This window comes from Salvelinus fontinalis, chromosome 4, assembly GCF_029448725.1.
Source record: "Salvelinus fontinalis isolate EN_2023a chromosome 4, ASM2944872v1, whole genome shotgun sequence".
Taxonomy (NCBI): domain Eukaryota; kingdom Metazoa; phylum Chordata; class Actinopteri; order Salmoniformes; family Salmonidae; genus Salvelinus; species Salvelinus fontinalis.
The window spans coordinates 56,993,635-57,016,965 of NC_074668.1; the positions used below are offsets into that span (position 1 = coordinate 56,993,635).

Sequence of the window (23,331 nt, forward strand, 5' to 3'; positions counted from 1 at the left end):
CTCAGTTCTTGGGTCTGGAGTGCTGTACGGGTGGAAATTGTAAATGGAAGTTATGGAACTTCCTAGTGTGCTTCTGATATGGGGGAAAGGCCACAATAAAACTGACATTGAATGTGGAGAGTGATACATCCAGGGGTGCAAATTTCACTGGGGATGGGGCCCCATTCTGAAATTGCATTTTTGTCCCTCAGTTTTATCATTGGAATGTGATACAAAACGAGGCTAGGTGTGCTTTAGGGCCATGCGGACGTCTCGAGCAGTCGGGTAGGCTATTTGACGTGTTTATCCGACTGGATAATATATATATATTCTTCTAAAACCAAAGTTACGCCCCTGGATACATCTGTTGGCCATTAAGTAACCTATTAATTTCTATGGAGGCTACGGTAGCCTACCATTTGATACAATACATTTGTTGTTGTAGAGTTGTGTTATTATGAAATTATTAATGGCCATGTTTAGTTAATGAAATTGGAAGTTATCAATTGTGATCATGGTCACAGGTCTATCGCATTTGCATCAGCTGTTGTTAGAATGCATTATATTGAAGGTAACAGGTAGTCAGATTAGCCTTCAGGTAAAAAATAATAAGAAAATAACTCTGGCTGTTGTTGACAAGCATAGGCCTATTCAGGTAATATCTATATTATTAATATATTATTTAAATTAAATTATTAGTGATTTAAATTACGACCCCATCCTCAGTAGCCTATTCCAGCAAACATAAACCCTTCTTACATAGAAATCGCTTCGCTATTCATGTTAAATAAATTAGTCCGTCAATTTGAATTGAGCAAACTGCTAAATCGTTCATTTTACATCATGCCTAGGCTATTGTAAGCTATCAGGGGCTATAGGCTACCTGGATCTAGCTAACAAAACTATGGCAATATTGAATTACAACCATAAACCCAGATTGTAGTAGGCCTAGCCTATGCCTATTGAAATGACAAATCAATCTTGCTAATTGGCCATTTATAATGGTTTGTAGTCCTTAACATCAGCCAAACAATAATGGCACAATTACCAGAAAATAGCCTAACATTCTTTTGAAGGTTATCCAAGTGTTTCTTGCACAGAGAGTTCGAGATCCTTTGTCCAACTTTCATCCATCAAACTCTCCTGTTGGATTTAGCTATAGTTATGCACATGCGCATAAGGGATTTATTTACAATGAAACTAGTTAATAGGCAGCCCCTAGAAGGGTGCATCGATTTCAGATTTTCCACTTCTTGTCAGGAAGTTTGCTGCAAAAGGAGTTCTGTTTTACTCACAGATATAATTCAAACGGTTTTAGAAACTAGAGAGTGTTTTCTATCCAATAGTAATAATAATATGCCTATTGTACGAGCAAGAATTGAGTACGAGGCCGTTTAAATTGGGCACGATTTTCCCCCAAAGTGAAAACAGCGCCCTCTGTCCTCAACAGGTTAAATCCACATCCATTGATGGAAAACGATGTGGCGAGTATAAAATAAGGGCGAATTATATTTTCTCTTGCGACATATACAAATTCCTTTATTAGTCACCTTAGTTGGCAATAATTATAATTTTGATGGAAAAACGAATTTGTATTCTTTCGTCGTTACAAATTACGTCGATATTACTTCTTAATTTGCTCGATAACGTTATGGGAAAAACAATTATCTTGCTGCTGAAAAAAATGGTTCTAGATTTCAGGCTTTGTGTGAGGGTTTTGAGTAGTCATTGGAATATACATTTTAGTTGACCTGGCAACCCTGAGTGTGTTCTCTGAACTTCAGACATCCGGAAGTGAATAAGTGATCTCATCGCAAAGCCCAGTTGCTAAACTGCAAGTGTGGATTGGGGACGGCGTTCCATAGTAAATAGCCACACAAACATGACATCAACAAGGACTGAAGGAGCCAGACAAAAAGCAGATTCGTAGTTGGTATCAACTAGCAATTGATTCCGGTCTTAACCATTCTCTTTTCACCAATCATAGCTAGAGATTTTCTACTAGCAATTAGCTAAAAATGCAGGTATGTTCTGTATTATATTTTGCCCTGCCCAGGACGAGCAATCTAATTAGGTAGCTACTTGAGCTGTTAACGTTAGCAAGTTATGCTAATTTAGCTAACTGGCTAGTTAGTTGCTAGCTAACGTTAATAAAGTTCAACGTAACTGTTTTACCATCGAAAAGGTGTTTACTAGTTACGTTAACTAGCTAACAGTTATTAGAATGTGCATGACTTTGACATTTGCCCAAATTGCAGCCCGAAATAAATTGTTACTTTGTTTGTTTTGTTTAAGCTAACTACCAGTACATAGCCCGCTAGCTAAGTTAACTAAGCCTGCTAACTAGCTAGCGAACCAGCTTGCTAACGCCAACAGCGTATATTCGACTATCTAGCTTGTAATAATCCTCCCTCAGCTTCGAGAGAAGCCGACAGGGGACATGAAGCGGATGAGTTATGCCACCATCAACAATTTGTCATACAAAGTATTTTCCCTTTGCCTCTTGTTCATTCATTGGAGATAAGCTAAAGGTCTCATCACCCAGTCAACACACATGAACCAGCTAGCTCTGTGTGAATAATAACAACACTCCGTTGAGTGTTGGACGCTCAAGAATCACCATGGCTGTGGCCAACACCACCAAAACATCATGGAGATTACGTGAGTCGAGTCTCCATTTCACTCACCCTTTCAAGACCTTAATTCACAATTTTATTAGTTTTATTGACCCAGCGATTAATCATGGTGAGTTGTGCATAATTTTCTGTTCCAGAGGAGATTGTAGCCCATTCCAGTAATGTGGTGTGTCTGGCCCTGGGGAAGAACTCAGGCCGTCTGCTAGCCACTGGGGGAGAGGACTGCCGAGTCAACATCTGGGCAGTCAGCAAACCCAACTGCATCATGGTACAGACTAGTCAGACCATTAGGGAAGATGTGTGTACAGTTTGATCTCTGTTTATTTCAGGTGAATGCTGCCTGTCACTAAAACTCTTATTTCCACCTCTCTCTCCCTTTCTCTTCCCCTCTCTCCCTGTCTCTTTCTCAGAGTCTGACAGGCCATAATAACCCAGTGGAGTGTGTAAAGTTTAATAACTCTGAGGAGCAGGTGGTGGCAGGCTCACAGTCCGGATCACTGCGCGTATGGGACCTGGAGGCTGCAAAGAGTGAGACAGCGTTTCTCCTATATTGTGTGTGTGTGTGTGTGTGGAGAGGTTAGGCGTGTGGGATGTGGAGCTGTTTCTACTAGAGTCAACTAGACCTAGGCTACCAGTTGTTCTGAGAATGCCATAACAATATTTTTGCTATTTTATCCCAGTCCTAAGAACTCTAATGGGACACAAGGCCAATATCTGCAGCTTGGACTTCCACCCGTTTGGGGAATACCTGGCATCTGGTTCCATGGACACCAACATCAAGGTGTGTATGTGTGCTACGTTAGTGAGTGTTGTTAAGAGCTCTACTGTGTAGAGTACCGGTCAAAAGTTTGGACACCTGCTCATTCCATGGTTTTTCTTTCTTTTTACTATTTTCTACATTGAAGAATAATAGTGAAAACTATGAAATAACACACATGGAATCATGTAGTAATCAAAAAAGTGTTAAACAAATCTATTTTATACAAAATATATTTGTTTATTTGAGATTCTTCAAAGTAGCCACCCTTTGCCTTGATGACAGCTTTGCACACACACATAATTAGTGCTGATTTAGATTCTACAATGTAAAAAATAGTGAAATAAAGAAAATTCCTTGAATGAGTAGTGTCCAAACTTTTGACTGGTACTGTATGTGTATTGTTATGTGATATCTGTGCTTAAACAGAGTTTTTCTCTTTCAGCTGTGGGATGTACGGAGAAAGGGCTGTGTGTTCAGGTACAAGGTAAGACTTGCACTCGTGTGTAATTCATACCGAACTGAAGAGCACCTAGGTTAATTATCGACCAAAGCTTTTTTGTGGTTAGAAAGCCCCCCCCACCCACTCTCTGTGAGCGGCTTGCTGGCTGGTCAGTGGCTGATTGTTTTGTTAGCCGTGGGAGTGGGTCTGCTAATCAGAACTAATACTGTGTGTCTATGTCTGGCAGCAGGACTAAGCCAGGGATTACAGTGAGACGGCGAACACTGTCTTGTCTGCCTTGGCCCGGGGGGGGAGGGGCTGGGGACTGACCGTCTGGATAGGAGTAGGGGGCCCATGTGTGTTTATCAATTTCATATGGCATAATGTGTGTGTTTGTGCAGGGTCACACTCAGGCAGTGAGGTGCCTGGCCTTCAGTCCAGATGGGAAATGGTTGGCCTCTGCTAGTGATGACAGCACCATCAAGGCATGAACCCACCTACACATTGTCAGAAACTTACTTTCACATGTTTCTCATCTCACATGACTGTGGTCAGTTTGTAAACCATGGCTCTCCAACCCAGATCCTGGAGAGCTACCGTCCTGTAGGTTTTTGCTCCACCCTAATCTAGCGCAACTGATTCTAATGATTAGCTTATTGATAAGCTGAGTCAGGTTAGTTACAACTGGGTCTTGAGCGAAAACCTACAGGAGGGTAGTTCTCCAGGAACAGGGTTGCAGAGCCCTATTGTATACTCTCAACCGTATGTTCAGAGGATTAATGAGTTAGCCAGCTAACTTGCCTAAGTATTCTGAAACAACTTTTTGGGAAAATAAGCTTGAAATGGGCATGGCCTAATTGACTCAAGAACCAAAAACAGAAATCTAAGTTTAACTTTCTTAATGAACCAGAAAATCAATAGTTACTTCTGGTTGTTTATCAAAGTCAGCGGGCTAACTCATTGATCCTGTTTTGTATTTATACCCCTCTGCATATAAGTTATCCTTCTATACGCACAGATCTGATATCAGCTTACCTGATTTTTAAGGGCAACATCATAATATTCCTAGCTGTGCCAGTCAGGAACTCATATTGCCCTCTGACCTTTGACCTGTGTGTCCTAGCTGTGGGACCTGACTGCAGGGAAGATGATCACAGAGTTTACAGCACACACCGGCGCCATCAACATCATCCAGTTCCACCCCAACGAGTACCTGCTAGCGTCAGGCAGCTCTGACAGGTATGGTATCCACACACACACACACTCTCGGGGGGTGAAATATGGTAAATAAATTCGTATGAGGTAACTGAACATTTGCTTACTATGGCTTTAACTCCATTACTAAAGCGGAATGCCTTAGTTGTGTGTCTGTTCCCTACAGGACCATCAAACTGTGGGATCTGGAAAAGTTCAAGATGATTGGCTCTTCCGAGGGAGAGCTGGGACCAGTCAGGTGAGGGCTACCTTCACTATCAACAAGTGTGGTTGGCGGGACACCACGATATTAGAAGTTCAGATACAACTAACACACTGTACTGTATATAAACTATCCCTACATCCTTTTTCCTCTCCCCCCATTTGTCTCTCCAGGTGTCTGGCCTTTAACCTGGATGGCTGCTGTCTGTATAGTGGAGCTGTGGACTCTCTCCGTGTGTATGGCTGGGAGCCCGACCGCTGCTTTGATGTGGTGCCAGTGGGCTGGGGCAAGGTGGCAGACCTGGCTATCTGCAACCACCAGCTGGTGTGTGAGCATGACATTGCTTTTTAAATGTTTTACATTTGAGTAATTTAGCGGACACTGAACCAGAACGACTTACAGCCAGTGCATTCATCTTAAGATGGCTAGGTGAGACAACCACATTTCAGTCATTGGTAAGTACATTTTTCCTCCGCAAAGTCAGTGCTAGTAGGAAAAGACAAGTGCGACAGTGTTTATTTATAAAAAACAATTCGGGGGGGGTTACTCTTTTAATGTTACTATTACTATGTAACTACTGTTACTGCAACCGTGCGCATGTGTGAGCCATAGGGATCTTATGAAATGACTGTTATGGATTCTTTATGTGAATCTGTGGCGTCAGCATGGCAATTTTACATTTATTAATGTCACTGGAACTGTTGCTGTTGCTTTTAGTGTTACCCAACCCCCTTGTTTTTTCGCTCTACTGTTTCTCCTCCACCCCTCATCTCTCTCCAAGATTGGCGTGTCGTACAATCTGACTAATGTCTCGTCCTACGTGGTGGATTTGACGCGGGTGAAGAAGTCTGGCTCTGTGATCCAAGGCGTGATCCAGGACGACCAGCCGCTCACGGAGCCCTCCCCGAAAGGGTCCACGCTGCGACGCAACTACGACAGACCCCTGACCACCTGCAGCACACAGAGGTACTGCCCACTTCCAAACGCCACTATTCTACTTTCTATGGAGCGAATCCTTACCCTAACGTGAGATGGGCACACTTAACTCAGATTTAGCGTTTGTGCCCTATATGCATACGGAATCTGTTTTCAACAAAATCACCTACGAGTTGATTTAAAACCGTAGCGGTTCAAACCAGGTGGTCGTCTGTAGCTTAGTTGGTAGAGCATGGTGCTTGCAATGCCAGGTGGCTTCCATTCCCAGGGACCACCCATATATAAAATGTATGCACGCTGCCAAATGGCATATGTTACAGCAATTGCTGCATCAAAACAGCATCCGTTGTATCAATAAGCAGACTAATTGGGGGTGGGTGTGCTCTTCCAGGGTCAAGCAGAGTTCTGAGTCAGACCGCCGCAGTCCCGAGGGGGAGAGGAGGAGCCCCAGTAGCGAGGACGAGAAGGAGTCCTCCGCCGAGATCCGTAACCCTGAGGACTACAAAGAGATCTTCCAGCCAAAGAGCGCCATCTGTAGGCTCATATTACATCTTACGTTTCATTGCTATCTATTCAGTGTTCACACTAACAGCAGAATGCGTGTATTACTACATTAACATCTAGCAGAATCATTCTTGAATTTCATACTAAAAGTCTCCTTGTTTCCCCTTTTCTAGCTCGCACCCCGCCAAAGAGTGAGCCCTTCCCTGCCCCCTTGGAAGATGGTGAGTCCCTTCTACCAAGCCGTTAGTATGAGCAGTATTACATTTGTGTTTGTGGTAAAACTATCACATTGATCTGTTGTGTATAAGATGCGTTGCTGTCCTGAGTTTCATATTCAAGTTCTTTTTGTTGTTGTTGTATTTGAATATTTATGTATTATATAGAAGTACAGAATGGGAGATGGATAAAGAAATGAAGGGCGCAGTCGGTCGAGCTGGGGCTCGAGACCCCGTCGTCAAGGTGCATGTGGGGTCCGCTGTACCAGACTCCGGCACTCATATTCAAGTTCTCTCTCTCCCTCTTTTCTCAGAGAGTTTTGTGGTGAGGGCTAACCAAGGGCTGGTGGAGCTCATGACTCCTATGACTGACAGACAGCAGGTTTGTACTCTACACCTATACTGTATAGCTGTACTGTTGTATGTGTTGACTGATTTGTGTTTTTTGTCATGCTTGTGTGAATGAGGGATTGTCTCTGTCAGTGTGAGTTTCTCTATGTAAATAAGTTAGATTTGTTTCTAGTATGTGTGTGTGTGTCACTGCAGCCCGGCCTGTTGTTAAACCTTCCCGTGGCATCGTCCACTCCGGTCCTGAGGGTGGAGCCTACCATGGTCGCCACGGCGCCCCGGCCCATCCCCGTGGTAACCACACGACCTCCGAGCTCTAACCACCCCCCCGCACCCCACCCAGCCCCCCCACCGGTCGTTGCTATGGCGAAGGCCAAAACCCAGCCCAGCATCATCCTCTCCACCAGGAATGAACCAATAGGGCTCAACGTGGGAGATTTCTTGCCTGTGAGTGTGTATATACATGCATCACACACACACACACACACACACACAATCATGTTTGTTTAATTTACCATGGAGAAATTTCACTCAGACACATCACAATTTGTATGGTTAAATTCTAATGTATTTATGAATAATTTAAAAAATCTCATCACATCTTTTCTTATCTTAGTTCTAATAGTACTAAATCATTTATTATTTCAATAGTCCATTCACAGTAGAGGCCCTCATTCTTCGCTCACCCAAGTCTTTCTCCTCTGATCAGGGACATCAGAGATGTCTTGGGTCTCTCTCACTCCCACACTGTAAAAGTAAACCCTGCGCTCCACCTCCATGTGCCAGTTGGCCAGGCAGAGTTGCTCCGGCTCATGCAGGTGCTGGCTGTGCTAGCGGATAATCGCTATGTTTCTGAGCTCGTACCTCCAGCACTGCTCGTGTTCCCAGAAATTCAGGCTTGCCACCCGCACAGTGCTCCTCACACTGTACTTACTGTGTGAGGAGTGTACCCAGGAAGATAGTGATGCTCCTGTCATCCATTGTATAGACTGGTCAAATTGCTGGTGCCAGAAGCTGATTTTTTTTTTTGCAGAAAAATATCAGTCTTACATAGCAGATGCTGGTCACGTGTTGTCTTTTGAATGTATTTATTTAACTAGACAAGTCAATTAGGAACACATTCTTGATTTCCACCAAAACTGAGTTGGTGCCTAACAACCAAAGATTGCTATACTCTCAATTGTGATATAACATTCAGATGTATTTTTATGGTTTAGAATCACCATGGAACTGTTTCGCATCAGCACGTTTGTTTGTGAGGTCATGAAATTGTTTGCCACCTAGAATCGTCATGTCAATGGAATTTAGTATATAAGTTCATGTTTTTATTACACTCGTATAGCCTTTAATACAAACTGAAATCTGTATGCATGCAATACACATACAAGTAGCCAGAATAATTACTGAAGCAAAGTCAGGAAGTCGGCATGGGAACTGAAGCAGCTACTTTTGGTAGCATCGGCATGGGAACTGAAGCAGCTACTTTTGGTAGCATCGAGTGGTGGGAGGCAGAATCACAGGATGGAGCAGCATGGCGGTCACGGCCAGCGGGGAATAGTGGGTCAGGAGACGGGTCCGGAATGATCCAGGAGAGCACCTTGCCGCCCTCACAGCTATCCCATAGCTTAGCCACTTGACTATGTAGGTGGAAAGACCGCTAGCTAGCTACTCGTTCACTGCCAACAAGCAGCACCCACTTGGATGATGCTGGCGCCAGTAGCTCAGTGGAATAGTACAGTTCTCCTATTATTAGCCTCTGACATCTCTGCTGTCTTTAACTTCAGACTTCTTCTCTACCACAAGCCCCATAAGATAAACTGGGTATAGAATGAAATGGAACACAAATAGTAATTTAATGCATATCTGTTACTAATCATGTAAAATCAGCTCAACATTAAACCTACCATAGTGGTACAGTTTTAAATTCACTCAGAAATGCTCCAATCACCTAGTTGCATTGTGTACGCATACAAAAACCAAGATGGTCAGCTTTTTAAAATGTTTTTAAACACATGCGCATCGAAATGGAATTGACCCCTAAATGTATGTAGGTTTAGGGTGTGATCGAACAGGTGTGTGTGTGTGTATTTACCAGGTTATATACGTTTGGGTATCTCTGTCCTAGCCTGCTCGTAACAACCGGCTCAGTGTGCTGGGTGATGACGAGGCTCTGGCCCAGATCCGAAAGGGCCATGATACCATGTGTGTGATGCTCACCAGCCGACACAAGAACCTGGACACCATCAGAGCCGTGTGGGGCAGCGGGGACGTCAAGGTATGGCACTTAACAACGTCAACACTGCTCAATGTTCGTCCGACGTTAACATCACTTGAAATAAATAATGACTTGACTTTCAATGTTAAACTCGGACAACATCCTTGACAGACGATGAGGTTTTTGATTGATTAGCTGTTTGTGGCATGAAGTATGGAGAATCGTTACTGGCTGCCTCTTTTTGTGGTTGCTGCTCTGTCTTCAGACTTCCTTGGACTCGGCCGTCTCGATGAAGGATCTCTCTATCGTCGTGGACATCCTCAACATCGTTAACCTCAAACCGTGAGTGGATGTTGAAACGCGTGTGCACAACAAACGACTACAGATCTTTATTTAGCTAAGGAGGCCACACATATACTCTCACTGTCCTCTCTCAAGTGACCATTACCAGTCATTTGACCTGTCCCCCCCCCAGGTCGCTATGGAAACTGGACCTGTGTACCTCTATCCTGCCCCAGATTGAAGAGCTGCTGCAAAGCAAGTATGAGAGGTGAGACAGCAGAGATGAAAGTGATAACAAATCCGTGTGTGTGTGTATAAATGTGTATTAACCCATCGTCTCTCCCCGTGTGGTCAGTTATGTGCAGACGGGTTGCACCTCTCTGAAGCTGATCCTGAAGCGTTTCTGGCCTCTCATCTCAGACACGCTGACAGCGCCCCCCTCTGTTGGAGTGGATATAACACGGGAGGAACGGTGAGTTTCAGCTCCATTTTAAATCCTAAACGGGCTTGAACTTTTAACCATCTATCTGAAGTGTGCGTTAATGCAACGGTCACCAATCCTGGTCCTGGAGAGTTACACTATGCAGCCCATCACTAAAGAACCATTGTTCTTAAGGGTTCTAGCTCCGTATTCATCCAATATTGCTTGCAGAAAGACTCCGATAGAGTTCAGACTCTGCCACAGTGAGGCAGGCCATTTCCATTGCATACTGTGAGTTGTTTTTTTTGTGTTTGAGCCCAGCCACCAGAAGTGCAAGGCATGCTACAAGCAGCTGAAGAACCTCAGCAACGTGGTGAAGAACAAGGCCGACCAGGTGGGACGCCACGGCAGCGCCTTCAAAGAGCTGCAGCTGCTCATGTCCCCACTGGACTACTGACAGTCGACTATGCAACTAGAGACCCGAAATGGCTGAGCACTGCAGTGAGGACTCGAAGTCTGAATGACGGCTGCATTCTCTCATCCACCTGAGTGGTAAATCAGGGGACAATCACAGATTCACACTGCGTGTGGATGGACTGAAGCAATGGAGTCACACAGGGTGGGATATGAGTCCTGTGCCCATTGCATCCAGAAGGAGTCAGGTGTGTTTTCATGGCGTAGCTCTATTTAAACACTGGGCACTTATGATTCCTTAATCTGTATTTGTCTGTGTATGAGTAATTATGTCCTCTGTAACCTTGACTTGCCCACCACAGATGTGCACACACACTTTAATTCCACACACACAAACACCTAGGGCCGGGTTTCATTCCGATTGTGGGTTATAGGCATTGCGGCTTTTAAAGGTAATGTTCACGAGGAGATCCTATTCACAGTAAAAGCTGCGCCTTGATGCCTATAACCTACGATCGGATTGCAACCCGGCCTAATTTACTGTGTGATTTCTATTTAAATATTCTCTCAATCTTTTTCTACATTCTGTACCTAAGATGTCAACCCTAGATGCACTCTTTGAAAGTAGTAAACACTAAAATAACATGTTTTTCAAATAAAGAATTGTTTAAAAAGGAAGGAGTCTAGTTTTAGGCATGTTTCTGGAATTGAAAGGAACAACACTTGTTAAGATGTGTGTAATTCCACTCCCAACAGAGAGCAGCACTGTTTGGGAAGGTGCCACAGATGTCCAAAATTATAAGGACAAGGCAGACTATGGAGTGGTGGATGGACTAGTGTGAAGTGTATAGGGCAATGTTTAAGGTTTTTTGTAGAATCAGTTGCTACTTTGAGCACGTGGGCAGCGCCATCTACATTTCTTTTCTGGAAGAGGCAAGATCAGGTGGGACCATTCTAGCCAATTAGAGGGCAGATGCATGTGAACACAATTTCCAGTCAAAATGGGCTATATCATAAACAAATAGCTTTTTAGGTTAGCATTGAGAAATAGGCAAGTTCTTCTTTTATTGCCAGGATACTTATCACCTGTAACAATGTCAGTATGAAACAGCTTATTTGATCAAATAGTTATCTGCCCAGCTTTAAACTTCCAATAGAATGCACAAGGTGCAATTTCAAAATTGGGTAGTGTGTCATCAGTTCTTCTTTTCATGTTAGACATTTATCCAGAGCAATTAAACCTTGCTCAAGGGCACCGACAGATTTTTCACCTAGTCAGCTCGGGAACTCAAACCAGCGCCCTTTCAGTTACTGGCCCAATGCTCTTAACAGCTGGGTTACCTGCCACATACTTTAGCTGACATTTGTGAATAGCTCTAAAGTAATTTTATTTAGGTTTGTAAGCCCATGTTGTAATTTTGTCACGCATATCACATGAATACACAGACATGGCAAAATGTATAGAATTGCAAGACAATACACTTTAAAACCAACATTTTCTTTGCACCCCATGACTATGTAGAAATGCAGGAAAGAAGCTTTAAACCTGCAAAATTCTCAAAGCCAACAAGAGGGTTGTGAAGTGCTCGTGCCCATAGAAATAGACATGGTGACTGCTTGGGATGTTCCCCAATGCTGGAAGGGGGGGGCCCTAGTGAAAAAGTTTGGGAACTCCTGCTCTATGCAACGCTAGGGCTGCAACCATCCTGAACCAGTTGGTCAAAGAGAATTGTCTCCGAGTAGGTGTAATACAACCTACCGTTTAGTAAACGGTGATGAAAGAAATGCAGCTTTCTAGTGGTTATATATTTCAACAAACATCTGTTAGAGTCCTGTGCTCTATAGAGACAGCATAAGAAGACTAGAGTTCCATTTGGTAGAGTGTTTATTAAAAAGGGTGTACAAAAACAAGACTGTAGAAACCTACGGCAGCTACAACAAAGACAAAAGCAAGCAGAGATACCCATCAACAACCAACATGATGCAGCGTGTCCTCAATGTTCCTTGGACATCCTGGTAGTGAAGGGAACATTGGTTTAACATTGAAGAAACACGGCCGATTAGCCGATATGTGCTGATCAAATGTACTAAGCATTCCTATTTACACTGGATGCATTTTGAAAAACAGTTCACAAGCTTAATCACTCCCGCAGGGGCAGCAATTTCTGTAGCTACATATGTGTCTGTTCCGTGAGGCGATCCGTTGTCATTGGCTGCTTGTGGTCAGCCATAGTGAGTAGGATAAAGCTGTCCTGGATGCGGATCTAGGGTCAGTTTTGTATTGTGTCCCTATTGGATAACCTGATCCTAGAAATGTGCCTCTGGGCAACTCTAACCGGCAGCATCCAATAACAGGAATGGCATTTCCTGTCAGGGAGTTTGAATAGGTCTAGCTTTATTCGCTCGGTACAAGAAACACGACAACATGAACGTTTCCATGCAGTGCTGAGGCAGCTCTGTATTGCCCTGGAGAAATCTAAAACACAAACGGCTACAGAGGAAGTTAACCGCTCTCTGCACTCACGTCTCTATTGCTTGCGTCTTATTGGGCAAAAAAAGCCCAGCTCCATATCTGTGGAGTACCCTGATTGGATGAGGGGTAGAAAGTGTAGAAGGAGACCAGGATGGAACCCTCGTAAACCCCCCCCCCCCCCCAAAAAAAACAACCAAAGGAGACTTAAGGGATTAAAAACATCTCAAACACACATATATACTGTATATGCATTTGATCATAATCTGTAACTGGAGTATTGTTAGAAAACACATCAAGAAGGTAACAGCCTTGTTTAAAGTGCATTTTTACCCAGGAATACTGTTGATTAGAAGGGCTATACTTTTAGTGGATGATGGGACTGGTTAGCACTAGGGGTGTGGGTGTGGCATTATTGTGAGGGGTGGGGGGAGGAAGTCCATTGGCCAATGGGAGAATAGATCACAGGCTCAGTTGAAGGGTCAAAGGGGAAGGAGTGAAAGGTGGGGTGGAGTTGTTCTGGGCTGTGAGGAGTAAAGGGTTTCTTTATGAGAGTTGTTTTTAGGACATGAGCCTGTGTTACTCTCAGGTGCTCCTCCCATTTGGCCCCTAGTCAGGTGTGGAAGTCTGGTGTGTTGTGTTCCTTCAGGGGTATAGACGAGGGCACGTAGTTAAGATATGGGGGGGGCTGTACAAGAGTCCTGGCTAAAATGAACACCTATTGATTCCTTTCAGCTATCAGTGGTAATGAAGAAAAGGAGAACTGGAGGCCATTTTAGAGCATTGGGACTGAGTCTCGCTATGCAGCATGAGGCGGCCTTCCATGAGGGTCAAAGTTCATATCCCCCTCTTCATCCCTCTGCTGTTCAAATAGCTCAAATTAAAATGTCACCGTTCGATCGGATAATTTGCCTAGTCCAGTTGCTCTCACCCATTGGCTGAGTGAGATCAGCAGAAGGAGACAGGGCTGATAGTGGATAGGTTGATCCCAAAGCGGATAGTTTCTATTGGTGGGTCAAGGTGCTGGTTAACACCCTCCTGTTCAGATGGCCCAATGGCTGACTGGATCAGGGTCCGGTTTTATTCTGAATCCATTGGAGCCTTCAGACAGACAGTTTCAATCGTCCTGTAGGGGGAGAGTAATAGGTTTAGGAAACTGTGAATAGTGGGGAGTGGTGTCCCTGTGTTAATAACGGCTCACTACAACCCAGCCAGAGCAGCACAAATGGAGGAAAGGAAGAGGTGATGTATCCACACACACACACACACCAAATCCATATAGACAAGACACATAAACACCCTCACATCATACAATATACAGATCACATAGATAGGAATTGCATTCAGACAGTCAGACAGACCGTCAGTCACAGACAAAATCACCAACAGCCAGAAGTCAGACAGTCACAGACATGTACGGACACCTTCACCCACACACACATGGATCTGCAGATAGAGAAACAAAGCTTTCAGTCTCTCACATAGACAGAGGGACAAGAGACAAGACCCACACAAACAGTTTCCTGGGGTTAGAGGCGTGGTGTGTTAGATAGGTAGGCATTGACCAGGTGACATGGGTGGGCACTGGGCACCATGCCATGCTGAGCATTTACTTTCCATGCCAAGCGACCAATCAGCATAAACCCCCACCTACCTGCCCACCGTCCCCCACCAATGGGCTGGCTCTGCCTAACAGCCTATCTGCAAACCAACCAATCAGACCAGAGGATCAGGACACAGGAGTGAACGGATTCACACTGACCATTCACACCTAACTTGAGTTCACTTTGATTGTGTATATTTTGTATCATCCCAATAATGGTGGCATAAGGTGGTGTGTGTGTGTACATGTTAGTGTTGTTGTATATTGATGGGTCCCAGGGTTCTTGGTGACAGAGGACATTTCAAGAGAGGCACGTGTACCTGTTGAGGCCTGGGACTAAGGGGTGTGTGTATACACATTTACCTGTAGAGAGCTGGGACTAAGGGGTGTGTGTATTACACATTTACCTGTAGAGAGCTGGGACTGAGACCTCCGTCGTGTGGTGGGCGTTTTGGAGGAGGCAGAGAGGGTGGAGCCGGCACTGCTGGCCCGAGAGATGGGGAGGGGCACGGGAGTCACCGGGGGAGAGTCCAACTGCAGAAAGGGCAAAGTTCAATTATAGAAATATCAATACCAAAGTTCAAGTTCCTCATTCCGCTAAGGATCCTGTCTAACTGGATTACGATTGTTTCTCTGCTTCGGTTTCGCTCTCATCAGACTGAAACTTAAGTCGATCTTAGATCGATTGTCTGGGGCCAAGTCAACCTCCCATTTCATGTAAGAAAGTCATGACTATGACGCTTTTAGAGAAAGAGGATAAGTTACATGTGAGCTTGACCAGTTCTAGTCCTCTTGCTTTGTTGGGTTAGGGCTACTCCCCGGGATCATTTGTATGTAGAAGGACTGAAGCTCAGTTCTGCTGACATTATAATGAAAATAAAATTATGCTGACACCTGACATTACCATGTTCTGACCACTAGATGGTGTCAGAACAATCTGAGATGGTGGGTGTCATGGCTTGCTGAAATGAAATGGGAGGACCCTGCTGCAAGCTTGCAAGTTCCACTTTCTATACAGGTGTAAACACTTCTCGAACCCAGACGGGATGCATTTGAGTGCAGGCTCTGTCTGCCATTAACTCGGGGAGTTTTCATCTGATGAAAGCAGTGTGTTTGAATGGTCATCTGTTGAAGTTATCTCCTTAATTAACAGTGCATAACTAATCATAACTAAGTGGTCATCAGGAATGGTCCATAATAGAGACCATTTTTCATCACCTTTCCTGAATGTGTAAAATCTATGCACCATTTAGTGGTCGGAACCTGGTAATATGAAGATGTAGAATGGGACATAAACCTTAACTTGAATTACTAATTTCTCTGAACGGGGGGGGGGGGGGGTGTAATCACCAAATTCCCTGAGAATACATTACATAGGATGAATAAACAATACACGAGGCACAGCTCAACACTACACTACTTGTCAAACAGAGGATTGATACTGTATACTCATTGTTGGATTGGGCGTGGGTGGCTTTTGGCCATTTCTTTGGATTCCTCATACTCATTGTTAGAAAAAAAAGTTTGTTCTAAATCGGATGTTAGGTACTATAACCATTCCAGTGTTTTAATTGCTATATTGTATTTACCTCGCCACCATGGCCTTTTTTTGCCTTCACCTCACTTGCTCACATTGTATATAGACTTATTTTTCTACTGTATCATTGACTGTATGTTTGTTTTACTCCATGTGTAACTCTGTGTTGTTGTGTGTGTCGAACTGCTTTGCTTTATCTTGGCCAGGTCGCAATTGTAAATGAGAACTTGTTCTCGACTTGCCTACCTGGTTAAATAAAGGTGAAATAAAAATAAATAAAACTATATTTATTGAATCCTATATGAATGTATATGGCCAATTTGGGTGCAATGAATTACCTTCATTTTTCAAATTATATTTCAACAAAATAATGTTGCAGAAATGCTACTCTTATCGGTTTCTAACAGAAACAATTTCAGAACAATCTGAGACGGTGGGTGTCCTGACTTGCTAAAATAAAATCAAACGACCCAGAGGCTTTTTGGAGATAACCTTTTCAAACATCCTGAGCCTACTAGATCTTCTTTGCTAGACAGTGGGTTTCCCGACCTGGATCATTAAGGGCAGAGGGACAGAATGAAACCTGATGCCCCAGATTTGGCTCAGCGATCTGGGGAAGGTTTGACGTAAGGCCTGGGCTGACCAAGCACACGTGTGTGAGATTTCATGTGTGAGTGCGTCCCTCACTCTCTCCAGGGTGCGTGTGTGTAGGTTACCTCCACGCTGTCGTGGGTGGGCGAGGAGGAGGTGGAGGAGTTCTCCCACTGTCTCCTGGTGGCGTTGCCCAGCTCGATGGTCCGTACCCGCTGGGCAAACTTCAGAGAGCACACCGATTCACTCATGTTGCTGACCAGGGGAGACACCTAGAGAAAATACCTTCTGATATTAGCCTGAAGTCTAGCATTGACAGCTTCAAGCATTGATCGTTTTATCATAGGCTAATATACAATTTAATTTGAAACCCCTTACCCCGCACCCCTCTCTCTCTCTACCTCCCCAATCCCTCCTCTACCCCTCCCTCTCTCACCTGCACCATCATCAGCGTCTTGCTGTCCCCGCTCAGTGAGTCAGACAGCAGGTAGGTGAGCCGGGAGTTCCTGAAGGGCACGTGGGAGTGTCGGCTCCGTAGCGCATTGATAACGTCACCCAGGGCCGACAGGGACTTGTTGATGCACTGGGCCTCTCGCAGGCGGCTGCCCTCTGCCCCGGACTTAGCAATCCGCTCTGAGCCAGCCAGGTCAACCAGGTTCAGCTTACCTAGTAGAGGGTGTACAGAGATAAAATCCTCAATTAGTCTGTGTGTCTGTCTGTCTGTGAGTACCTTGTGCGGGATGTCCGGTACAGGAATTGTGTGTGTACCTTGCGTGCGGTGCCCGGTGGAGGAGTTGACGCCTGCTACGGTGATGATGAGGAGGGCGTGAGAGCGGGAGCTGTGTTCGTTCAGATTGGTGCAGGCTGTGGCCCTGTTCATGTGACCCAGCTCAAACACCTACACAGAGGGCACAGGCCAGGGGTTAGAGGTCAAGGGTCATAGGAAGTGAATAACTGCTCCGTCATCTGCACAGGCACATGGCGGAACACACACACAGGACCAGATTTAAATCATTAACACACAAACTAATCTGTAGACTAGAGACAAATCCAGGCTTTGGCACATTCCACTCGTTCAGGGAACACAAGAGCTCTGACAGACATTTCAAGATGAGAACTCAGTCTCAGGCCTGAAGAACCGTGGGAGCCATCTTATTAACTGACACATGATTGTAAACAAAGCCCAATATCAGCTTTCTCTAAACCTCTATTTAATTGGAAAATAGTACTGAAGGAAAAGTACTGCTTTGGGGTTTAGGTAAGGAATACCATTTGGCACTTTGTGACTGGTAAGTAACACCATATAAACAAAATGTGATTCACTGATTGCAGATCAGAGCACAAAGCTACCTCACTAACCCAACGTCCTGTGGCAGGCATAGTATAAGTGGCAGTAGTAGAATGGTGGCCTCACCCTGTTGATGTCCTCAGGGCTCTGGACAGTGAACTCCGTGAGGCCCGGCACATAGAGCTGACCACTACCGTCTGGGTTCATCTTGATGTCCAGCTTCTCACCCTGGTTGTCCCCCAAAAGGTTCCTACAGGAAACGGCAACACACTGTCACAAAGATGGTTCCCACTCAAATAAAAAGACCGTCTTAAAATGATACCCATACGGCACTACTTTGGGTGTATGGTGTCATTTCCTATGATATCCCCCAACAACATTCGGCAGATAGAGAGATAGATGGATAACTAGATAGATAGATACATAGCTCAAATTAACAAAAACTATCAAGATAATCTGTAGTCAACTCTCCAACTAAGTGGGGCCAAAACGGCTTTTCTCGTGTGTTGTGCCATTCCACCCCTCCAATTCTCTTCTCGTGGTGAGTCCTGCTGTCATGCTTTGGCAGAAAGGACACACAGATGTTCAGAGATTACATAACAGAGAAACGGTGAGATAGACGGCGGAAGGGGATAGAGGGAGAAAAAGAGGGAGGAAGGGAATAGAGGGAGGGTGGAGAGGAGCTCGTGTTGAGACAGATGAACCAAGGACGTTAAATATAATCCACTTTTATATAACTGCTGGCCCCATGCACTCAAATTGCTTACACACATGCACACAGGAACTGTGTCAAAGACAGCTTAGGTCTAAATCACAATGAAATAACGCTTCAGCCGTGATCTCAAAAAAGCCTTCTCATAAAGGTACGTATTGTAACTACGTGACCCGTTGCTTCCCCTCTGTCATTGTGTAACCTCTGAGGCAAACCTGCACTCAAATCCAAACCTGCCCACCCTGTCTGACCTTACACTGATGCGTGTGTGTGTCCTCACCGTAGGGTCTCGTTGTAGATCTCCACCATGCTAACAGTGATCTTGAAGTCCCAGTCGGGTGCTTTCTCAGTCACCTCAGAGAACAGCAGTCTGAGAGCCCTCTGGTTAATGCCCGGGTCCTTGGCCACACCCTAAAGACATTTGCTATTAACAATCACTACAACACATCTCTTGATTTCTATTTAACCTTCATTTATCTCCTGTGGTATGAGACAGAAGGAGAGAGAGCGAAAGTAAGTAAGTGTGTGTGTGTGTGTGTATTAGCAGCGAATACCTCCATGGTGTAGGTCTTTCCTGAGCCCGTCTGTCCGTAGGCGAAGATGCACACGTTAAAGCCATCAATACAGGACGTCACCAGGGACTGGACCTCCTGGAACACCTGGTTAGCCAATCAGAGAGGGACAGTTAGGATAACAGGTGTTGTGATTGGTGACAGTGAACCATTAGAATATATAGAGACAGCAACATCCTTTTGGTATACCTCGATAATTTAAAAAAAGGGGCTTCCTCTCATGTCATTTCCTTCATCTGTGCTGATGAGAAACATCATGTTGCTTTTACCTGTGGTTGCGTTTTCAGATCAGTAAAGATGAAGGCAAGGAAGCCACTTCAGACTATTGAGATGTACTCCAAGTCATGATGCTCTACTGACCTCTTCCTGTGTGGCCTGAGGGTGGAACACCTTGTCCAGTTCAAAGGTCATCAGTTTGACCTTGTTGGAAAGATAGAGAAGGGCATCGTCGTCTGGGTCAAAGCTGACCATGTTTTCGGCAGAATCATGCTCCCCCCGGCACACCGGCCGCACCCGACAGAACACCCTGATGTTACCTGGGAAGTGAAGGCAGAGGAGAGACACATAACAATACTGTTTTGGGACAACAAATGCAAAGATCCACTGCTTTTGAACAGAATTGATCTGTTATGTACACAGATGCACCTGTGGAATCAAATCAAGCTTTGTCACATGCACTGAATACAGCCTTACTGTGAAATGCTTACTTACAAGCCCTTAACCAACAGTGCAGATCAAGAACAGTTAAGAAAACATTTACCAAATAAACTAAAGTAAAAAAATATATAAAAAGTAACACTAAAATAACAATAACGTGGCTATATACTGGGGTACCGGTCCCGAGTCAATGTGCTCGGGTACAGGTTAGTCGAGGTAATTTGTACATGTAGGTAGGGGTAAAGTGCCTATGCATAGATAATAAACAACGAGTAGCACCAGCGTAAAAACAAATGGGTGGGGGGGGGTCAATGTAAATAGTCCGGGTGGCCATTTGATTAATTGTTCAGCAGTCTTATGGCTTGGGGGTAGAATCTGTTAAACCTTTTGGTCCTAGACTTGGCGCTCCGGTAGCGCTTGCCGTGCGGTAGCAGAGAGAACAGTCTATGACTTGGGTTATGGGAGTCTAACAATTTTTGGGGCTTTCCTCTGACACCGCCTAGTATATAGGTCCTGGTTGGCAAGAAGCTTGGCCACAGTGATGTACTGGGCCTACCCACTACCTTCTGTAGCGCCTTATGGTCAGATGCCAAGTAGTTGTCATGCCAGGAGGTGATGCAACCGGTCAGGATGCTCTCGATGGTGCAGCTGTAGAACCTTTTGAGGATCTGAGTACCCATGGCACATCTTTTTAGTCTCCTGAGGGGGAATAGCTTTTGTCGTGGTCTCTTCACGACTGTCTTTGTGTGCTTGGACCATGTAAGTTTTTTTGTGATGTGGATGCCAAGGAACTTGAAGCCCTCGACCGCTCCACTACAGCCCCGTCAATGAGAATGGGGGTGTGCTCGGTGGCTCATTTTCCTGTAGTCCACAATCATCTCCTTTGTCTTGATCACGTTGAGGGAGAGGTTGTTGTCCTTGCACCACAGATGCGGATGTGCTGTTACCTACGCTTACCACCTGGGGGTGGCCCGTCAGGAAGTCCAGGATCCAGTTGCAGAGGGAGGCATTTAGTCCCAGGGTCCTTAGCATAGTGATGAGCTTTGAGGGCACTATGGTGTTGAATGCTGAGCTGTAGTCAATTAAGAGCATTCTCACATAGGTGTCCCTTTTGTCCATGTGTGAAAGGGCCGTGTGGAGTGCAATAGAGATGGCATCCTCTGTGGATCTGTTGGGGCGGTATGCGCAAATTGGTGTGGGTCTAGTGTTTCTGGGAAAATGGTGTTGATGTGAGCCATAACCAGCCTTTCAAAGCACTTCATGGCTACAGATGTGAGTGCTACGGGTCGGTAGTCATTTAGGCAGGTTACCTTCGTGTTCTTGGGCACAGGGACTATGGTGGTCTGCTTGAAACATGTAGGTATTACAGACTCGGTCAAGAAGAGGATGAAAATGTCAGTGAACACACTTGCCAGTTGGTCACCGCATGCTCGGAGTACCCATCCTGGTAATCCGTCTTGCTCAGCAGCTTTGTGAATGTTGACCTGTTTAAAGGTCTTGCTAACATCGGCTACAGAGAGCGTGATCACACAGTCATTTGGAACAGCTGGTGCTCTCATGTATGCTTCAGTGTTGCTTGCCTCGAAGCGAGCATAAAAGGCATTTAGCTCATCTGGTAGGCTTGAGTCACTGGGCAGCTCGTGGCTGAGATTCCCTTTGTAGTCGGTAGTATTCAAGCCCTGCCATATCTGACGAGGCTCACAGCCAGTATAGTAGGATTCAATCTTCATCCTGTATTGACGCTTTGCCTGTTTGATGGTTCGTCTGAGGGCGTAGCGGGATTTCTTCTAAGCGTCCGGAATCGGTGTCCCGCTCCTTGAAAGCGGGACAGCTATAGCCTTTAGCTCGATGTGGATGTTGCCTGTAATCCATGGCTTCTGGTTGGGATATGTACGTACGGTCAATATGGGGAGCGTCGATGCACTTATTGATAAAGCCGATGACTGAAGTGGTATACACCTCAATGCCATTGAAGGAATCTCGGAACACATCCCAGTCTGTGCTAGCAAAACTAGCGAATCTACTGGATGTACACACTATACACTAGCTAGTATGAACGGCTGATATCACACACACACCCCACAGAATGCACGATCAAGGGGTCGTACCTTTGATGCGCACCAACTCGTTGTGGCATTTCTTCCTCAGGTTCATCTCTCTCTTGTACTTCCTCAGCAGCTCTTGGTTGGCACTGCTCACCTCGCCTATCACCTGGCAGATCTCCTGCTTGGCCTCGGTGATGGCCTTCTCCAGCATGAAGGGGAAGTCCTGAACCTGTCTCTTCAGACAGTTGTAGTCACAGGTGAGAGTACGCAGGGCTGGCTGCAGGGTTAAAAGGTTCATACGCACACCTGGGGACAGGGAGGGACACACACATTTGTTCATCAGTAAATAACGTAAATAACGACAGTAAATAACGACAAACAGAGCACACAAACATTCCTGGGTAATATTCATTAGGTAGGACAGCAAAATTGAATAAAACCTGAAGTGAAAAATATTTCGCAGTGTGCCCTAATGAATACTGCCCGGGACTACGATGTGCAGACGCGCAAATGCAAAAAGTACATTAACTTCTTGAGAATACCGGACCCGGGGTAGGTGCTCGTTAGAGGTTAACATAAAAGTCCTAAACTTCCGGCTTACCTGCCAGGTTCTCATGCACAGCCTTCATCTCGCTTTCGGCCCTGATGAAGGCCTCCTCTATCACCCTGTTCTTCTCCTCCTCCAGGTTCTGCATTTCAGCCTCTAACTGGCCCTGGGCCCGCTCCATCTCCCCCTCGTACACCAGGATCTACACGGGACAGAGAGAGAGAGAGGTTAGAGAGGGTTGCACATGGGGATTGGAGTATATCTCGGGACAGTACCAGCACACCATACGGGTCTAGGTGGGGACTGGAGCGTGTTTGGTGGTCTACCTGGAGCTAAGGGCTAAGAGCTAAAATGTAGCATAAAAGCTAACACAGCACTGGAACTCAGATCGAATAGCTACCAGGGCATTTGAACTAACGGCTTCAAATGCCCCTTAACATCTTTGTTGAGATCTGAAGCCTATAACTAACTCATGGAACTAATTAAAAGTTAGCTCCCAGCAAAACAATCGGGTTTGCTTCTTCTCAGCTACAGGATACATTAATGTGTTCACAATGGGTTGTGAACCATCATTACAGCTAAAAGCTAATCCGAAACCACACACTGCACCCCCAACACAAGACTGGAGGACCCTCAAAGAGATTTAGGGTACAGTTTATGCATGTCACTACAGCACACAGGGTTTTGGTAGGGGTTGAAACCATACAAGTGGGCAAAGTTTGGGGAGCAGGGTACCTGAGACA

At 45.1% G+C, this 23,331-nt stretch overlaps 2 protein-coding genes across 6 annotated transcripts in view; one reads left to right on the top strand and one right to left on the bottom strand.

Annotated features, from left to right (window-relative positions):
- Positions 1-1,698: 1,698 nt before the first annotated feature.
- On the top strand, positions 1,699-11,244 carry LOC129854040 (katanin p80 WD40 repeat-containing subunit B1-like). Of its 2 annotated transcripts, none has more exons than XM_055920656.1 (20): positions 1,699-2,003; positions 2,500-2,640; positions 2,753-2,883; positions 3,026-3,143; positions 3,296-3,396; positions 3,818-3,859; positions 4,216-4,299; positions 4,938-5,053; positions 5,196-5,267; positions 5,405-5,555; positions 6,013-6,197; positions 6,559-6,701; positions 6,845-6,892; positions 7,201-7,268; positions 7,433-7,681; positions 9,360-9,509; positions 9,715-9,791; positions 9,925-9,999; positions 10,087-10,203; positions 10,474-11,244. In XM_055920656.1, exons 2-20 carry the CDS (start codon positions 2,601-2,603, stop codon positions 10,607-10,609), a joined length of 2,103 nt encoding a protein of 700 aa, XP_055776631.1. In that variant the 5' UTR covers positions 1,699-2,003; positions 2,500-2,600; the 3' UTR covers positions 10,610-11,244. The 2 variants fall into 2 exon arrangements, with proteins under 2 accessions (XP_055776631.1, XP_055776632.1); XM_055920657.1 differs by having other exon boundaries at positions 2,505-2,640.
- Positions 11,245-12,433: 1,189 nt separating this feature from the next.
- Positions 12,434-23,331, bottom strand: part of LOC129854038 (kinesin-like protein KIFC3) — a 65,722-nt gene continuing 54,824 nt past the window's right edge. For 3 of the 4 annotated variants that reach the window (XM_055920655.1, XM_055920654.1, XM_055920652.1), the window contains 12 exons: positions 22,643-22,790; positions 22,105-22,347; positions 19,700-19,875; positions 19,322-19,426; positions 19,048-19,178; positions 18,182-18,305; positions 17,536-17,665; positions 17,204-17,433; positions 16,893-17,039; positions 15,047-15,173; positions 14,691-14,737; positions 12,434-14,162 (listed from right to left, as the gene is read on the bottom strand). In XM_055920655.1, the coding sequence (XP_055776630.1) occupies positions 14,154-14,162; positions 14,691-14,737; positions 15,047-15,173; positions 16,893-17,039; positions 17,204-17,433; positions 17,536-17,665; positions 18,182-18,305; positions 19,048-19,178; positions 19,322-19,426; positions 19,700-19,875; positions 22,105-22,347; positions 22,643-22,790 (1,617 nt within the window). In that variant the 3' untranslated portion in view covers positions 12,434-14,153. The remainder of the gene's footprint in view (positions 14,163-14,690; positions 14,738-15,046; positions 15,174-16,892; positions 17,040-17,203; positions 17,434-17,535; positions 17,666-18,181; positions 18,306-19,047; positions 19,179-19,321; positions 19,427-19,699; positions 19,876-22,104; positions 22,348-22,642; positions 22,791-23,331) is intronic. The other variant, XM_055920653.1, reaches the window with a different exon arrangement.